Source organism: Acomys minous, assembly GCF_964271855.1.
Source record: "Acomys minous genome assembly, chromosome: 17".
Classification (NCBI taxonomy): Eukaryota; Metazoa; Chordata; class Mammalia; order Rodentia; family Muridae; genus Acomys; species Acomys minous.
Window position 1 is genome coordinate 15,235,250 of NC_140500.1, and position 19,057 is coordinate 15,254,306.

A 19,057-nucleotide genomic window follows, 5' to 3' on the forward strand; every position below is an offset into this window, starting at 1 on the left:
ACCTCACGACAGACAGCAGCATGTAATGGTGGGAACATTTAGGAAGGTAAGGGCATATCTCAACAGGAAGCCAGAGTGAGAGGAGGGGCAGCCTTGGCCTTCCTTTTAAAATGTGTGGGTGTTTTACCTGCATGTTTGTCTGTGTACCTGTGTACCTGGAACTCTCTCCAGCCCAGGGTTGCTTTTTAAAAAAAATTTAATTTATTCACTTTACATCCTGATTGTAGCTCCCTTCCTTGTCTCCTCCCAGCCTCACGCTTTCCTCTGCGTTCCCCTCCCCCTTCCCCTCAGAAAAGGAAGCCTTCCCTTTTCTCGGAGTTGCTCTTTTATAGCAGTAGTATTTTTTTCACATGGTACATTGAGAGTGCCCTAGCAAATTCTGAGGATGAGGTCCAGTTACCTCCTACTAGGCTCCTTCTGTTTCCATTGTATCCCATATTACACTAAGGACCAGGACTCCATCATATGCAACTTTCGGGGAACAAATATACTCAGACCATCTAAACCATACCAAAAAACTGTGAAGATTGAGAAGTAGCACCAAAAATTAAAATTTAAGAACAAAGCAGAGTTCCTCTTTTTCACCAATGAGAATCCTTAGAGATTGGTATTGACCTTGTGTCTGAATGTGATGTGTTTTAGATTGTACTTTGAAAGCATTTGACTCTTTATAGGATTTATTTTTGCATGATGATAAAAATAAAACTATGCCTTTGTTCTAGTGCTTTGCTTAATTGATCAGTTCCGCTGTGCCAATGGTCAGTGTGTCGGAAAGCACAAGAAATGCGACCACAATGTGGACTGCAGTGACAAATCTGATGAACTGGACTGTTGTAAGTAGGAAGGAAGCCGTGTAAATTGTTCTCGAAGGAGAGTTGGAAAAATATCTTTCCCTTTTTGTATTTTACTTACAATCTTGGTTTCTTTATGTGGAACAAACATATACTAGATATTTGTGCCAGACACATCTTCTGCTTTTAATAATTGCTTAAGGACAATAGTTTCCTTGTGCTCAGAGATAGTTAGTAACACAGCAGGAGAAAATAAGCATGACTTTGCCACAGCCAAAGTCACAGAATTCTCAGGTAATTTAGATACATGGAAATTAACTCTTGACCTGAGCTTCATTCTGAACATTAGTTTGCATTTTAACTGTTTTCTTGAAGTGTTTCTACCAGTTTCTCAGGGTCTAGAATTTAAATGCTTTCTTCTTCCTCTCCTGCCATCTCTCCCTCATTTCCTCTGTGCCTGCTTGTCTGTCTCTCTTCTTCCTTCCTCCCCTCCGAGCCAGCCTCTCATCCACTCCTCAGACTAGCCTTGAACTCATCAGTGCAGGAGCGGCCTCGAACCATCTGATCTTTTTCTGTCAGCTCCCTGGGTGCTTGAATTACTGGCATATCCCACAAGTCCTGGCTTTCAGAGCTTTTACAAATGCAGCCTGAACATGTTTAGGCCACTGTATACCCAGAGACTTAGTGACCATCGACTAGACAGCCTGTGGTTTTAAGGGTTTATAACGCTTGGCCAGTGCTATAACATATAGAGTATCCCAACTCAGGAAGCATAATTCTAAGTAGAATTTCACATACATAGGTTTGCCATCACAAAACTCTGATTGGGATTCTTTAAAGTTTTGAGTGTTCAGAATCTTTTCATTCCTTCAGCAAGCACTTACTCCCCTGTGTTATGTGTCAAGGATGGCTGTGCACCAGAGCTCGTACACCCCTCTGCAGTTCAGACAGAGATAAGAATAGAGATCTCAGGATTACAGACTAGGGCTTGAACCACAGATCATTCTTTCACCAATTTATTCGTGTTAAGCATTAGTTTACTCAACCTTTAAAATGATTCGGATATTTAGCGTGATTGTAAGAAATGAACTGCATGAGAGTATGACTCACTTGGCCCAGGGAAGGTGTTACCTGACTGATGGTAGCTGGGCTTGGTGATGAGATGTGAGCATCTCAAGTGCTGGAGCAGCCACATGAGCGGTAGCCCAGAGGAGGAGTCAAGGAAGCTGCCTGGGAAAATGATACTTAATATCAGATGTCAACGGATGAAAGTGCATTCTACAGATTGGTAGAGAGCCTGCATTATGTGTAGAGCCAGAAAGGTATTCTGGACCCGCTGTCTGTAAGTGGGACTGCCACATTAGCTGTGTCTTTAGGGTGGCACCAAGAGAGATCACAGGGGACTTCTAAAAATCAGAGGTGACACTCCATTCACAATGCAAAATCACTGACATTTTAAAGAAAAGGCTAAGGTGGGAACATGAAAGCAAAAGCTCTAAAACATGTTGGGGGTGATAGGATTGTATGCAAGGACATCTGTTAGGCTGTTTTCTTTGGACCACATCAAGAGAAGTATAAAGATGAGATGCGTGTGTAGAGAAACAGGTGTCACACAGCAGCACACACAGCAGCGTTTACATATGTGAGGTAGACTACATCTTGATGTTTTCTGTTTCCTTTGTTTAAAATGCTGGTCACAGCCCACTAAGTTGTTCTACCATCTGTTAAGGACTTTTAGTTGGTAATTGAAAAGCTCAGAAGGCTTTTGTGCTTCTGACAAAAGATGTTCTAAATCAAGGGGGACAGAATGGTTGGGAAAGTAAGGTGAGGTTTCACTTATTTCAGAGACAGAAGGATTAGTTAGATATAATTGGCAATTTTAAGTTGACCCAAAGTGACTGGAGTAATTAACCAGGATATGCAGTAGGAACTAAGCATGGAGGTACTGTACCATATCCTGGTGTGAGTGTAAAGTTCAGTTAATGTGGTGGGTTTTGCTATCTTTCTTTTAAACTTAAATGGTTTTCATAAGCATGCGCTTTAAAGCTTGCCACAGCCATGCCAGTCTTTATGGTTCTTAACTGGTGTGCCCCATTTATTATCTGTTACACCTCTGGATCTGGGAGAGGTCGTGATAATGCTGACTTCAGTTTGGGATATGTTAAAATAAAGGTGTCTATGGACTCTCCCATTACTACTATTAGGAAGTTGATTGATGGGTCCGTGGCTCAGGAAGGTGTTTGGCACTCTTTAGATTATTAATGGTAATTAAAGCTATAGTAATGGATGAGATCTCCAGAGAGTAGAGGTGGCGACAGATAGAAATGACTCAGGGAAGCATGCTCAATTAATTGACAGCAGGAATATCAGAACTAGGAAATAGGATGGGGCATGGTTGGGTACACTGGTGACCCCAGCCCTGGGGTGGTAGGGAAGATCAGCACTTCAGCTCCAGCTACATAGCAGGATGAAGCCAGCCTGTGCTAGGTGAGACTTTGTTTCAACAAACAAGCAAACAAATAGTAAAGCTAGGAGAAAGGTGTCTTCCACAGTGAGCAGATACTGCTTAAAAGAAAAGAGGAGCCTGCTCCATGGGGCATATAGAAAAGTGTATAAGTTAAAGAGTCTCTTGGATATGGCAAATAGCAGAGCTCTGGCCTTTGCCAACAACATTTCCCTGCAGTGCTGAGGGAGCAAGCCTGACACCAGCAGTGTGACCCAGAGACCAGTAGTTTGGGGCAGGAACATCAAGAGAGCATTCTTGAATCTTGGCATTGGGAAGGAATACCAAGACACTAGAACAGAATACAAAAGTGGTGGTAGCTGACAAGAACTAAGGTAGTGTATGCCACAGATTCCACAGACTGAATTTGGAACTCAGGGCGACAAGGCAACTTAGTGCTGCTGCTGTCAATCATTTTTCTATTAGAGATGAGTTTAGCTACATGGGTGGGAGAGTTGAATATTTAAGAAGCAGGAGGTGATTCAAGAGTCTTCATTATGCGATTATTCCATAGGTTAACTAGTCAGAATGGAAATTTTTTTCCTTCTGAATAACATAGTGGGTGCTAAACTTGATAACCCCCTTGTTCTTGTTCTTCCCACTCATGCCTTCTGCTTCTTAAAGACTCAAGTAGCCAGAGATCCAGGAAGGCGGGTGTCCCAGGCAGGACCATCCTGCAGTGCTCTGGTCTTCCTTTGTGAGTCCTCTAGTAATTAAAGACCTGTGTGTATTCTTGCTCTCAGGCAGCCAGGGCCTGAGGACAGTACAGATTTCCTTCACTAAACCTAAGTAGTACTATTCAAATCTAAACTCTAGTTCCAGCCTGTTTTTGGCTCTTCACCATTCCACTAAAAGCATTTGGTGACATCTCTAGGTCTGTCCCTTTTGACTAAAAGTTTGCAGTGACACTTCCTGGTCCACTGTCTTATCTTCACTTAATAGCAGCTTCTTTACGTTTATTTAAATTAATGATGCCATTTAATTCATGTTTTTATGATATATATGTATATGTATTTATATATAAACTATATGTATAGTTTATCAACATTTTTATTTTTGCATTCTTTTATTGCTATTTTGAATATGCAGATGTTTTTCCATTAGATAACCACAATATTCTCTGTTTTAGATCCAACTGAGGAACCAGCACCACAGGCCACCAACACAGTTGGTTCAGTTATTGGAGTAATTATCACCATTTTTGTGTCTGGAACCATTTACTTTATCTGCCAGAGGATGCTGTGTCCTCGTATGAAGGGAGATGGGGAGACCATGACTAATGACTATGTGGTTCACGGCCCAGCGTCTGTGCCCCTCGGTTATGTTCCTCACCCAAGCTCCCTGTCGGGTTCTCTTCCAGGTGAATGAAGACTGGTTTTTTAGAATCTGTTCTTGTCTAGTCTTAAGTACTAAGAAAATTACTGAATTTTCATTATGGAAAAAGGATATACCTAGGATTACAAACTTGATTACCTTAGGTATAAGAACTCATGAGGGCTTTCCCTCCCCCTCCCCCTTACACTTTTACACCATCTCTCTATACAGAAAGACTTAGTTCTGAATTTATCTGCCAGCTTCAGGCCTCTTGACTATATTGTGGGGTTACTACTGAAAGCATGCCAGCCAGTGCTTTGGGGAACACCCACACTTTTAATTCTACCATTGTGGGACCCTGAGGCTGTGGAATCCAGGAATAAAGGAAGACAGATCAGCTTGCTTTCCACAAACAAGGATTTGGAAGTAGCTGGTTGACACGTAGGGAACACATTGCCCTTTGTCTTCTTCTGACGCAACAGGGACAATGGTGCAAAGTCACCAAATGCCAGCATTCCACCCTTGGGGAGATCATATACTCTTGGGCAGTAAAGCTTTCTCTGGTAATTTGTGGTGCCTTTAGTGAAAGGTGTCTTGCCTTTTAATGACTATGGAGGAGATGCCTAGCCAGAGATCTCTGAAAATAGGACTCTACTATGGTTATGACTCTCAAAAAAAAGTCCTAATATTTAAGCTGATGAATGATGCTTCCTTGTTGCCATACCTATTTCCAGTAAGTAGAAATGGGAACCTACGTGAAACAAATAGAATTTTTCTTGAGCATTAGTAGTTTTGAATCCTGTAGGAAGAGAAGTACCTTCTCTGTGTTATCTGTCTCATAAAGAGGCTTTGCTTTCTTTGGCACTCACGGGTTGGTTTAATCTACGCTGGTTTACAGTCTTCATCACCACAGTCCTTTCCTTACGTCTTCCACAAAAACTTCCAACTTTGAAAGGCTGTTTCCGTGACAGGATCAGGTGGCAGCTGCTTGGCCTTACTTGAGGATAGTTCTCACTGAATCCATTCGTTTCAACATTTTGTTTCCTTGTTCCGTCCTCTCTACAGCTTAGGAGAAGAGGGCACAAGTGGCTTTAGTCAGTTTGTTTGTAACTTCAATGTTGACTCGTTATTTCATGTATTTTTATAGATGATACTCATCTTTCATTTTTCTCTCCTTCAGGAATGTCTCGAGGCAAATCAATGATCAGTTCGCTCAGTATCATGGGGGGAAGCAGTGGACCCCCCTATGACCGAGCCCATGTCACGGGAGCATCATCAAGCAGCTCTTCAAGCACCAAAGGCACTTACTTCCCTGCAGTAAGCAGCCTTCTTTCACTGTTAAACATGGAGCACCCACTTTGATGTGGGTACTCAGGGATGGTAATGTAAAAGTAGTTTTTAATGTAGGCCTTAAGTACACAGGATTCAATGGAGAATTTATCACCACTGTTCTATTCTTGCAAATCTTTTAAGTTTACCGTGGAGTAATAAACATAGTTGAAACATTAGATAATAATTTCACAATTCAGGTAAAAGTTAAACTACTACAGCACCAAACAGACTTAGAAGAAAAGAAGCATGTGGCTGGGGAGATAGTTTAGTCCATGAAATGCTTCTCTCACAGGCAAGAGGACCTGAGTTCCATCCCCAGTGCCAGGTTAAAAGCTGGGCCTGCATCATGGTCCCAGGACTGCAGAGGGAGGAACAGGAACCTGGAGTTCACTGGCCAGCCAGTCTAGACTAGATAGTGAGAGGCTAATGAGAGAGCCCGTCTTCAAGGAGGTAGATAGTCTTCCTGAGGATGACAGGGTTGTCCTCTAGCCTGTCGATGCATGCGTGCACATGTACTCTTGTACCTGCATGTATAAAGTAAAATTAAGAAGAAGCGCACTTGGAGCTCCTCTTAAATTAATAAAAAAGTTGTATTTAAAAAATTAGAAACTATCTGTGTCAAACCAGTGGTGTAGGTGACATGTTTTTTCCCTCAACATTTGGTTCAGGATGAAGAAATGTGGCCTAGGGACGGGGAGCCAGTTTTGAAGTTCTGTTTAGGTAGTTGTTTTGGAGAGAAAAATATGCTAATACTGTGATGGAAAGGAATAGACACAAAGATGGAGATAAAAGATAAAGGTGTTCTAAGTCTATATCTATGGGAAATTATTCTTAATTTACTATTTTAATTGTTTTCCTTTTAGATTTTGAACCCACCACCATCACCTGCCACAGAGCGGTCTCATTATACCATGGAATTTGGTTATTCTTCTAACAGTCCTTCTACACATAGGTCCTACAGGTAAGAAGACACACTTTTTCCATATTCCATTTGTGAACATACTAAGCCTCAAATGAATAGAGCATAATTACCAAGGGAAGAATAGGATTCTTGGCAAGACTTGACATTGCCCACCCACAGATCTTTCTTTTTCAGGGCATTTTGTATTTTACAGGAGAGTTACACAAGCTGCCTTTTAGAGTAATGCATCTCAGAACTGGGTAAGACAGATCGGAGAGTTGTGAGAACTCATAGACAGTAGAACCCTGCATCACACATTGAAAGAAATCAGAAGACTGTTGACCCACATTTTCACATGTCATTGTGACTTGGAATGAACAGTGTTTCATATAGTTAGCTGCATGGAATAAGCAGATTTCACTAAAATGAATGGAGCGTATTTGTAAGTCACAACAGGAGGTGATGCCCTGTGTTAATCATGACTGTGTTGAGCAGGTCTATTAGTGTCATGTGTTCTTCATTCTCCATCCTGTTCACATGCCAGCAGGAAGTCTGTATTCTATGGCTGAAACCTGCGCACTGTGTCTGTTACTGTTCGGATGGTGTTTCCTTTCAGTCACTCTGACCTGGTATGACTTTGCAGAGATGGAAATAAAAAGGAAGCGACTACCAAAAATCACTTAAGAGGGGGACAGGGTTGGCTCCAATGTGATGGTTTGCATGGATTATTGTAAGATTTCTTTGCATGCCAGAGTTTTGTTCTAAAATGCCAAAACAAAAGCAGAGGCCTGAAATTTGAACCAGAATCTAAAATTTCATTTAAAAAAGTATTTAATTCAAGTTAAATAAAAAGTTGAGCAAAGTGTATAACTGCATTGAATCAGTTTTTAAATAATTCCCCATGTCTAAATTAGGCCTATAATCTGTGTCAAACTTTCCATCATTTGCCATGATTTTGCTCAAGCTGAGATTTACAGAATTTTGGTAAACAACTTTTCTTTTTTCTTTTCTTTTCTCTTTTCTTCTCTTCTCTTTCTTTTCTTTTCTCTTTTTCTTTTATGAGACTGGAAGTCTTTAGCCTTTCAAATTTTAATCTAGGAAATCTCCCCTAGTTTGACACTTGCTTGGACAGAAAGATGAAACAAAAAAGCAAAAATGCTCTGATAATATCCTGTCGGTACGGGTGGTAGAGGCCCCAGAACTTGCTCAGTGGGGCTGTGGGGCAAGGCTGTGTGACAGCAGAAAGTGTGGGCACAGTGTCACCGGAGGGTTATGAGTCCTGCATCAGCTGCTCTTACTCTTGTCCCTTATCTTACAGTCACTGTATTTTAGAGACAGTTCATGCGTGAATCTTTAGGATAAATATGGGATAAGAAAAGCTTGGCCATCCTTAGAATGAAAGTCCTAAGAAGGCGCACATGGGCACCCAGTGTCTTCCTCAGCTCCTACCATCATGAGTGTGTGCCTCCTCAGATAACTGTCCTTAGGTAACGGTTACACATTTACCATCAACAAGTGTAACCATGTATTGGACTCCTACTCCCTTTAGAAAGTTCACTGATCCTCTGGGTATTTAAAATTGACCATTTTGATACTCAGTTGAAACCGTATTTAGGACAGCATACCTGATTGAGCACAGAAATCAAAGCTGCTACTTCCAAGTCAGAGTGGTTTCCCTTTGCACATACCAGTAACAGGATAGATCTGCCCTGACGGGAAGTTTAGCCTGGATTGTGTAATATTTTATTTTGAGACGAAATGAAGTCTTCAGACATCATTAACCTACTACCAGGCAAGTTATGAAATGACTAAGGAATGTTGAGAGAGTAGGCTATGAAGGCCCATTTGCACACACTGACCAGCAAGAGCTGCTGAGATCTGACTGTGCGGTGTGTAGCAGAGGTGGGCAAGGCCCTGGGTTCAGTCCCCAGTACAGAGAGAAAAATAGGCAGTTTTCTAAAGTGCATCGATAAGTACAGCTTTTGAGTTGGTTTGGTTTTTGTTCTTTCCTTTTCTTTTTTAATATGATATGGGGGTCAAACCCAGGGCCATGTAGAGCACACACATTTAAATTTACCTCAAGATAACAGAGCATAGTTGGGGCTCAGGTGAGTTCCTCTTTTCTCCAACTCCATCTCTTCTTACTTGCCTCTAGAAACTGCATAGGTCTTCTAGTGTGCCATTGCCTCTTCATCTGTGCCAATTAAAAGCAGTGGCTTTTTCGTTGTAGAGTGCTGGGTAGTGAGCCCACAGCCTCCTTGCACCTGTCTGACAACGACTGCCCGTCCATACAGATTTGAACTGCAACAGCTCATAGCTTTCAGACTGAATTTACATCTGTTTCTCTGATTTCTGATACAGAATATTCTTCAGTAAAATTAACTACACTTCCTTTATTGTTTTCCTCTACTAGCTACAGGCCGTATAGCTACCGGCACTTTGCACCGCCTACTACACCCTGCAGCACTGATGTCTGTGACAGTGACTATGCTCCTAGCCGGAGAATGACCTCAGTGGCAACAGCCAAGGGCTACACCAGTGACTTGAACTATGACTCAGAACCTGTGCCCCCACCGCCCACGCCCCGAAGCCAGTACTTGTCAGCAGAGGAGAACTACGAGAGCTGCCCCCCTTCTCCGTACACTGAGAGAAGTTACTCCCACCACCTCTACCCACCGCCGCCCTCCCCCTGCACAGACTCCTCCTGAGGAGGGGCCCTCCTCCTCTGACTGCCTCCACCGGGAAATGTAAATACACATCTGGTTGAGATCTGGAGGGGGGGAGGGAGCTCTAGAGAAGCGCGCGGCAGACCCTGTACAGTTAACATTATAAATGGTGGGTACTGGAGATATTTGTACAGAAGAAAAGGATATTTATATATTTTCTTAAAACAGCAGATTTGCTGCTTGTGCCATAAAAGTTTGTATAAAAATAAATTTGTACTAAAAGTTTTATTTTTGCAAACTAAATACACAAAGCATGCCTTAAGCCCAGTGAAGTGACTGAGTACAAAGGAAACAGGAAAATAAAGGCATCACTGACCAGGAATGTCTGGGTTTTAATGATACCAAAAAATAAAAAGAAGAAAGTAATCTCATCTTAGAGTGGCAAACTTGGAAGTAGCCAAATCGCCTTCAGGTTAACTAACATTTGAGGGCCAACAAGTTAAGAAACCGTGAAAGGAAAAATCACAATACTAACTTTGGACAAAGGGCTTTGCTTTCTCTAGGAATCCAACAATCTTCAAGAGGAAAATAGATACTTGTAAAATCCATTTTTGAGTGTTGTTGTAGGAGATGGAGTGTCTATTTCAGGGCGCTGTGGAGCTGCGGAGAGCCCGTGCCTGTCTCAGTTCATGTCAACACTAGCTGCTTTTACTCTATTGCCTCCCCAGCAACTTGTAGGCCGTTTTGCCAAGAGCCATGATTTATTTAAGCTTCTTAATCTGAGAAATTGATTAAATGGAATTTACTAAACAAGGGATTGGTTTCAATGTACCTACTGTGTTTGTTCTCCATTTGGCTGAGCTTTTAAGTTGTTGGTTGTTTTTGCATAATCAAAAGTTAGCCATATTATTGGTCTTCCATGATTGTTTTAATGCTCATTAAAGTGTCTTTTTACAACACATATAAACAATGCTTAAAAATCACAAATTAACTGTTATATTCTTGTAAATTAGTTTTATCCTTGCAGCGTACAATATCACAGTGTGAAATCATTTTATGTATATTTTTCGAGTAAAACATTTAAATGTGCTCTGGTTAGAAACAGTCTATTTAAAAAGAAGGTTGTTTTTGTTGTTGTTGTTGTTGTTGTTGTTGTTAGTAGGGTTCCTCTGTATTAAGTGTTGTGACATTTTTGCTTTGTGTGGACCAGCTTTTTCAGAGTGCCGTCCGCAGGCATGCCTCCAAGTGTGGTGTGAGATTTCTTCTTGTTTTGCACTGTGAATGTGTTTGTTTTCACAAGATCCGCAGTCGGTCCTTAGAGTACCTCCTGTGTTTATGTATGTATTCTGTATTAGCTTACTATGGACTTAGATAACTGCACACATTTGACAGTGGGGATTAAATGAGAAGACTCACTGTGCACTTCTCAGCTGCAGGACCGTGAGCAGTGGAGACTAATGAACAGCTCTTCTGTCACATGCCTGACCTGCTCTCATGTACCAGGCTGCTACATCTGTCACTCTCAGGGCTGGCCTATGGCATGACCCTAACACTGCTCTGCTGCCGCTGTGCTTTTTACACGTGTCTAGCTCCTCTGCTAAAGTTCAACTGTTTTTTTGTGTGTGTTTTTGTTTTGTTTTTGTTTTCTCTGTGTGGCCTTGGCTAGCCTGGACTCCCTTTGTAGACCAGGCTGGCCTGGAACTCACAGAGATCCGCCTGCCTCTGCCTCCCTGAGTGCTGGGATTACAGGTGTGCACCACCACTCCCGGCTGAAGTTGAACTCTTTTTAAGCTAGTGTACTTTTACCTTAGCAATTGTTGATTACTTATTGGATGTACTTTTTAAATTGTGTTTTGAAGTGAGGTCTTTACTTCACTGGATTCTAGAGCCTGAGGGGAAACAATGAAAGAAACGATTCCAGAATTTTGGCAGAGTTTGACTTATAAAAACACATAAATACATTTTTAAAGAGAAAAATCATCCTTTCAGAATAATGCTTGGGTTGTTGGGGACAGCTTAGTCAGAGTCGGGGCACTTACCTTGCGTATAGGTAAATGGCAATCGGACAGTGCCATGCATTTCAGTCAGACAAGTGTTAGCTCTTCCTGTTAGTGAAACAAAGTGCTCCGAGTCTAAGACAGAAGGGACACTGAACTTGCCTTCGGTGACATACAGGGACACTTTGATGCTTGAGTGAAGATGGAAAGGTTAGCAATATCTGGGTATCGGTTAGAATTGGGGAGTTCTATATGTTTACATGTTTAGCGTGCATCTTATCGGGCGGCTTCCCATGTAGAGACTTGCACTCCAGTGAGCTAGGAAGGTGCCGCCTTGTTTCAGCTTTGTCAAGTGCTTGCGCTGCGGTGGCAATGGCCTCTTCTTGCAAAATGCTAATTTGTGTGCCAATTTGTTGAAATGATTGGAAGGCAGTTCAGATTAGCCTCAGTATCCTCTTTCTGGGGCAGCCGGGTGGTAGAGAAGATTTAGGAGATAAAGATACTTAAAGTCACATGGACAGTTAAGTTGAAGTAAATTGTGTTGTAATTATTGAACATAGAAAAGAGAAAAAAATACATTTTTGAGAACACAAATTGGGGGAAAAGGTGTTAGTTTTAAATTGGGTTGTGTCTGGAGTCATTATTTAAGAAGTGAATAAAATTTGATTAGATTCCATAGTTACACGGGTATTGATTATTACTGACAGAGCGTACGAGGGGAGCTTTGGGCTAGCTTGCTTTCCTAATTAGAACTGAGACACCGGCTCAGCTCCTGTGGAGCTGGAGATTCTAACCAGGGTCTAAGAGTTCTTGCTTAGGTCATGTAAATGACAGTCACAGCACAGGCTTAAACTAGAGTTGGTGGGTAGAACATTATTAATATTTTAACTTGTTTTTACATTTTGCAATCCTTTTGGTAGTGAATGCTGTTACAAAAATAGCCGTCTATTTTAGGTAGCAGTTAGTTTCGGGGAGAAGCGTCTTTTTGTCTTACTGTAAAGGCCCACCAGCTGAACACTGTTTCACGTTCATAGCTGTGCTACCTCACAGTTAACTGAAATGTGTTTCCTGACTAGGAATTTCTGCAAGAAAAGCCTACTTCCCTGCAAAGTTCAGAAACAGAAGTCTTGTCTTGTTCAGCCCCAATATGTCCTACTTTTAGTGAACGTGCAGTGCTTGCTGTAGCCCTCATGACTTTATAGAATGAATTACAAACTGATTTCTTACTCAGAATTAGACTACAGGTAGGAGTGTGGGTATCGGTTGGTTGGCAATATTTAGCAGGGCCATGCACAAGTGTGCGTATGGACTGAGTCCTAAACAAGTTTACCATCAAGCATTAGCTAAAATGTCAGATCTCTTTTAATTTCCTGGGGTTTCCTTAGCTGAGGCTAAAGCAGGCCATGTCAGGTGGTGTGATTTTGGGACTTGCATGTCATTGCTTTGTAATAGTGGCAAGATTTGGCTTTTGAAACCCTCAGGCTTTTAAGTCAAGGACTTTGGGCCTCAAATACAGAAGTATACATTTGTGACTTAAGTGCTATGCATTGCGGGTCCATGGTCTCTGACTGCACCCACCACTCACTGAGCTCAGCTTACACCTGAGTAGAGGGGAGGCAGGTGCATGGGCGGATCCTTGCAACTTAGAATCAAGTTCCCAACTCCGCCCTCAGGCTCCTTCAGCAGAAGGAAAATGTCATTTTTGTTTTTATCATTTTTACAGGGCATTTATAAACCATTCTTAATTTTATTCCTAGTGAAATTTTGCAATTACAGACTGATTTATTATACTCAGAAGCAGTGTGGGCCCAACACAAACTAATCATTTCATTTTCCATCATTACTTAGAGTTTTCCCAAAGTCAATACCAAAGAGTTATAGACAATGTGCTTTTGTTTAACTGTCCATTTTGGGCTTTGTTTTTTCCATCATATATAGGAAAGTTGAGGGGATTGAGGGGGTGGTATAGCTACACACCCATGTGGATGCGTGTCTACATCGATGCCTGAGTATGAGTATTAAGAGAAACTGTGTCTGGTGATGGGGTAACTAGAGAAAGAGGATACAGGAGGCTGAACCGGACTGGCCTTGTTCCAAGTGAAGGATCTGCTGCTGCTTTCGGATGTTTGTCTTTATGAGTCTAAACTTTTTTCTTAAGCTTTAATCTTTGTCATTGTCTTAAAGTCAGCTGGTGTTTTTTGTACATCGACTTTGGTACGATGGTGCTTTGCAAGGATGTATTTATATTATAATGGCCAACATTTGGTCAGCCCTTGTCCACTTAATTCACTTGTCCCTTTTTGTAAAATAAGTGCTTTAATTATAAACTGTATAAAGATACCTTGTATAAACCCCCCTTTGATTATTACAATAAGCTGAATTGTAACAAATGAAATGTTGATTTTTATAATAAAACAATGGAAAAATCAGTGGAAATTTGGAAAGTGTCATTTTTTTTTTTAACAACAAGAAATAATGAAAATGACTGCATTTCATGTGATTAACATCGCTGTATTTCAAACATAGCAAATGCAGCTTTGAGGTTTGCATGAAGAACTGAGAAAGGCAGTTGGCTGGTGTAGGGTGAAATACCTGAGCCTAGAAAGAGGGAAAACCACAGGCTTCCTCAGTGCTGCCATGTTCTTGTTGATGGCTGTGTTCCATGCTCTTTCTCTCGGTTTTCCTGGTGTGGAGCCCCATGTGATGCTGCCGTGGGAGACCTGGAGCTGAACCAATGAGCGCTTCAATACAGGTCCCACTGAGCCTCACTTTGCTGTTAGGTGGGAAACAGCAGTTGAAGTAGATGCCAAAGTCAAATGTACGTTCTTACCAGGTGCTCTTGAGTACATCTTGAGAGAATCTTCTCGTTTCCAGGTTTCCCTTCTAAGGAGGAGAGACAACCCTAACGGTCATGCCATTTGCAGTTACAGGGAGGGAAGACCCACAGCTTTACTTGAACTCTGCATGGTCTCAAGAATGGTGAAAAGCCATGTGAATCTGGCGCCTCCTTTTGCCCAACAGGCTTTTGGTAACATTTATACGGTACTTTTCCTTTGAGTGCATTGCCGTGGATGTGCAGCTTGTTTTTTGTTCCTATAAATTTAACCCATGATGAATTATTGTGGCCAAAACACTGTTATTTAAACCAACATGCAATCTGCACATTGCCATCATCCTGGAATTTTCTTCTACTAGAGACTTGCTTCTGCAAATTCACGTTTAGTCAAAGTAGGAAGTCCATCTTTCTTCATAAAAAAGGTTAATAAAATCTGGCCAGCATTTACTGTGCACCAGGTATTATAATGAGTTCTCTCTTTACCACATTCAAAACTACAGTGCAAAATTTCCATCAAAAACAGCTTGCCAATGCAGAGAAAGATGGGGTCCTAGGTTCTGCTCTGTTGTATTGGGATGGGTTATTGTACTGACTTTTCAATTGCTGTGGAGTTTATTAGAGGCTGACAGTTCGAGAGGGTGAGTCCATGGTCGTCATGGGGCACATGGCATCAGGTAGCTAGGTTTGGTGCTTGAGCAGGGGCTGAGCACTTAACATCTTGATCCACATGCACAAGACAGAACATGCTGGGGATGGCTTGGTCTTTTGAAATCTTACAGCCTGTTCCCAGTGACGCACCGCCTCCAACAAGGTCACACTTAATCCTTCCCAAAAAGTTCCACCAACTGGGGACCAAGTATTCAACTGAGCCTATGGCAGCCCTTCTCATTAAAACCACCACAGTTGTTAAGCCATGTCTGACACACTTTTTAGGATTTTCTTCACTTTGATTTTTTTTTTTTTTTTGAGAGGGAGGGAGGAGGCTTGTTCTTTGTTTGTTTTGAAACCTGAGCTTATAGACCAGGCTGACCTTGAACTCAGAGATCCACCTACGTCTGCCTACTGAGTACTGGTTAAAAGTGTGTGTCATCAAGCCCGTGTTGGCATGCCTGGTTCTGTTTTCATTATTGTCCAGTTTATAACTGAGTTTCTTTAATCCTTTGAATAACAAATCACATAAAATCATGCTTAATTTCTAAGTATTTTGTAGTATTTTCCAATATTTTGTTATTTAAAAATCCAGTTCTACAAAGGTCAGATTTAACTTAAGTTTTTAGAGGCTTCTTTTATGGACCAGACTGTGATAGCAGCAGTGGAGGTTCTGGAGCTCTTGAGAATGTGTACTTCGCTGTTGGTGAGCCTGGCACTCTAAAAGCCAGTGGGGTTGCTTATGTCTTTTCAGTATCATGATGGATATTCTATTTACTATTACAAATAGCAAAACAAGACAAAAACTGAAACCTCCAATATCCTTGTGTGTTGGCTTTTTTTTTTTTTTTTTTTTTTTTTTAGCTATTTTATTTTCATTTTTGATTTTTTGGTTTTGCTGTTGTTTGTTTTTTCCAAGTAGCCTTGGCTGTCCTAGATTCACAGGCTGGCATCGAACTCACAGAGGTCCTCCTGCCTCTGCCTTCAGCAGTGTTGGGATTACAGGCGTGTGCCGCTGCGCCCAGCTTATTTGGGTTCTTCTTACATCTACCACCCATTTCCACCCTGATCCCTCCCAACACTCCAACAACAGGTAAGAGAGACAGAAGGGTAGTGAGAAGTGGGAGCATTGAGATGTGTTTTAGTGTTTCCTGCTAATTAGGGGCATTGAGTTCCTTGGGGGCAAGTCCAATCTTCGTTGTAAGGCTATCTCCAACTTGTTGTATCTTTTCTATTGGCCAGCAGGAGGAACAGCCACAACTCCTTCGGAGCACCCCTGTCCCTCTCTGGGCTCTGGCATTTATACCCTCTCAAGAGTCCCCAGAATTAAACTATCTGCAGCTGGCAAACATCATGTCTCTCCCAGAGCACACATGAGGCCATTTCTTGAAGGGCCATCGGGGTGTTTTTGGCTTTTTTTTAGATGTTGTGGAGTAATAGTGCTACAAACATCAGTTAAAAAAATACCTGTTCAAGACCTGAGAGATGACTTGATATTGGGGGAAGCACTTGATCATACCATTGAGAGTGGAAGTCGTAAGTGAATGTGTTGTTGACATGAGCACAGCCATGTCAAGGACCCAATGCCCCAGGCCCCCTATGACTGCCAAAACCTTCCTGGTGAGGCTCAAGGGGATGGCAAAGCTTTCCTCTGGTCGCATTGTGAATGTTGACAGTGTTTGTAGAAACTGTCACTCACAGCTTCCTCCTCCAGGGTGACTGCAGCCTGGGACTGCTTGCCTATAAAGAACTACCACCATTAATTAACTAACCCTGCCTCCTTGTTCAGCTGTGTGCCACAAACCCACTTCCTTGATTTCCATGAATAAAACAAACATGCTGAATTCTGGGCTGCACGTGGTGGTGGCCTCAATCACAGTGACCTAGGGCACCCAATCCCAGCTTTTCTGTACGTGTGTCTGTCCTTTCTTCCTTCCCTCGCCGCCCTGGTTAAGTCAATCCCTGAAGCCTTGCAGAGTTGAACACCACACGAGCTTGAGGACCAGAGTTTGGACCCTCAGAACCCACATAAGCATTGAATGTGCTTGGTGACTCCCCTGTCATTCCCGTGCTCAGAAGGCAGATGAGGGAATTCTCACATCAGGGTTGCTAGCCACACTAACTGTACTGGTGGGTTATGGATTTAACTGTGAGACCCTGTCTCAGTAAATAAGACGGAAGACATGTCAACCTCAGGCCTCTACACACACGCTTGCATTTGTGTGTGTTCCCCCTCCCAAGTATATACAACACGCATATACTTGCAAAAATAAAATTAAAGTTAAGAGTCTCTGTTTAGAGGCTAGCAAGATGGTTCAGCCAGTAAAAATGCTGCTGCTCAAGCCTGACCACCTGACTTGGATCCCTAGAACCCATGGTAGAAGCAGAAACTTGATTCCTGAAAGATGCCCTCCGACCCACACACATGCTGTGCCACTCACCTGTGCCCCCCCTCCACCCAATATAATAAAAATTTAAAGTTACTTGTTCAACTCTTTTGCTTTCAATTCTGTGCAAATCTACCCATAAATATAATTGCTATGTTATATATTAATTCTGTTTTTAATTTCCTGAGTAGTTATTCTACTGTTTCCAAATCTCCATCCTGATTGGAGGAGCTGCTGACAGTTGATGGCTGCTAAGGGAGGGAGCGTTACTTTGGAGTCATGGCCACCATAGATGGCTCATGCCTCAGTAGATATCTGCATACCCATGAGCACATGGGTATCACTAAATATATTTGCTTCCCAAGTGCTGAGATTTAAGGTGCTCTCCACTATGCCTTGCTTGATTTATATTTTCTTGATGTGTTTAGAAAAGTTTGTATGTCTGTACAATGTGTGCATGCATTTGCATATACATTTGTGTGTGTAAATTCAGATGTCTGTGTGCTGTAGAGTGCATGTGGTGGTCAGAGACAACCTTGGGTGCCTCATGTTCTACCTCATTTTGTGATAGTCTCTTTGTTGTTTTTCCACTGCATACACTAGGCTAGCTGACCTTCAGGAGTCTGAAGATTGTCTTGACTCTGTCTTCTACCTCCCCATTGAAGTGCTGGGATTACAGATGCTCATGCTACATGGCAGGATTTTATGTAGGTTCTAGGGATTCGAACCATGGTTGTCATGCTTGTATGCCAAGCACTTTTACCTAGTAAGCCATCTCACCAGCCTAAGTGTTCAAATTTTACTAACATATAAATAAATGTCCTCCTTCACCTTTGAAACCTCTTTGTGCATATTTTGTGCGTATTTGTGTGCATGTACATATTTGTGTGGAGGCCAGATGTTGAAGTGTCTTCCTTAGTCAGTAACTTTACACCTTATTTTTCAAGACAGGGTCATTTCCTGCCCTCAGAGCTTACTGACTCAGCTAGACTGGCTGGTCTGCAAACCCTGCCCTCATGTCTCTACTTCTCCAGCTCTGGGATTAGTGGTGTGTGCCACCACATCTGTCTACTGTGTGGGCAATGGGGCACTGTGCTGGGATTAGTGGTGTGTGCCACCACATCTGTCTACTGTGTGGGCAATGGGCACTGTGCTGGGATTAGTGGTGTGTGCCACCACATCTGTCTACTGTGTGGGCAATGGGCACTGTGCTGGGATTAGTGGTGTGTGCCACCACATCTGTCTACTGTGTGGGCAATGGGGCACTGTGCTGGGATTAGTGGTGTGTGCCACCACATCTGTCTACTGTGTGGGCAATGGGGCACTGTGCTGGGATTAGTGGTGTGTGCCACCACATCTGTCTACTGTGTGGGCAATGGGCACTGTGCTGGGATTAGTGGTGTGTGCCACCACATCTGTCTACTGTGTGGGCAATGGGCACTGTGCTGGGATTAGTGGTGTGTGCCACCACATCTGTCTACTGTGTGGGCAATGGGGCACTGTGCTGGGATTAGTGGTGTGTGCCACCACATCTGTCTACTGTGTGGGCAATGGGGCACTGTGCTGGGATTAGTGGTGTGTGCCACCACATCTGTCTACTGTGTGGGCAATGGGCACTGTGCTGGGATTAGTGGTGTGTGCCACCACATCTGTCTACTGTGTGGGCAATGGGCACTGTGCTG

The 19,057-nt window shown here is 42.5% G+C and overlaps 1 protein-coding gene across 1 annotated transcript in view; it reads left to right on the forward strand.

Annotated features, from left to right (window-relative positions):
- The window catches only part of LRP6 (LDL receptor related protein 6), a 117,246-nt gene extending 103,306 nt beyond the window's left edge, over nucleotides 1-13,940 (forward strand). The window contains exons 19-23 of the mRNA XM_084765013.1: nucleotides 723-833; nucleotides 4,424-4,654; nucleotides 5,789-5,925; nucleotides 6,804-6,901; nucleotides 9,255-13,940. Coding sequence (XP_084621139.1) covers nucleotides 723-833; nucleotides 4,424-4,654; nucleotides 5,789-5,925; nucleotides 6,804-6,901; nucleotides 9,255-9,549 — 872 coding nt within the window. The 3' untranslated portion in view covers nucleotides 9,550-13,940. The remainder of the gene's footprint in view (nucleotides 1-722; nucleotides 834-4,423; nucleotides 4,655-5,788; nucleotides 5,926-6,803; nucleotides 6,902-9,254) is intronic.
- Nucleotides 13,941-19,057: the final 5,117 nt, after the last annotated feature.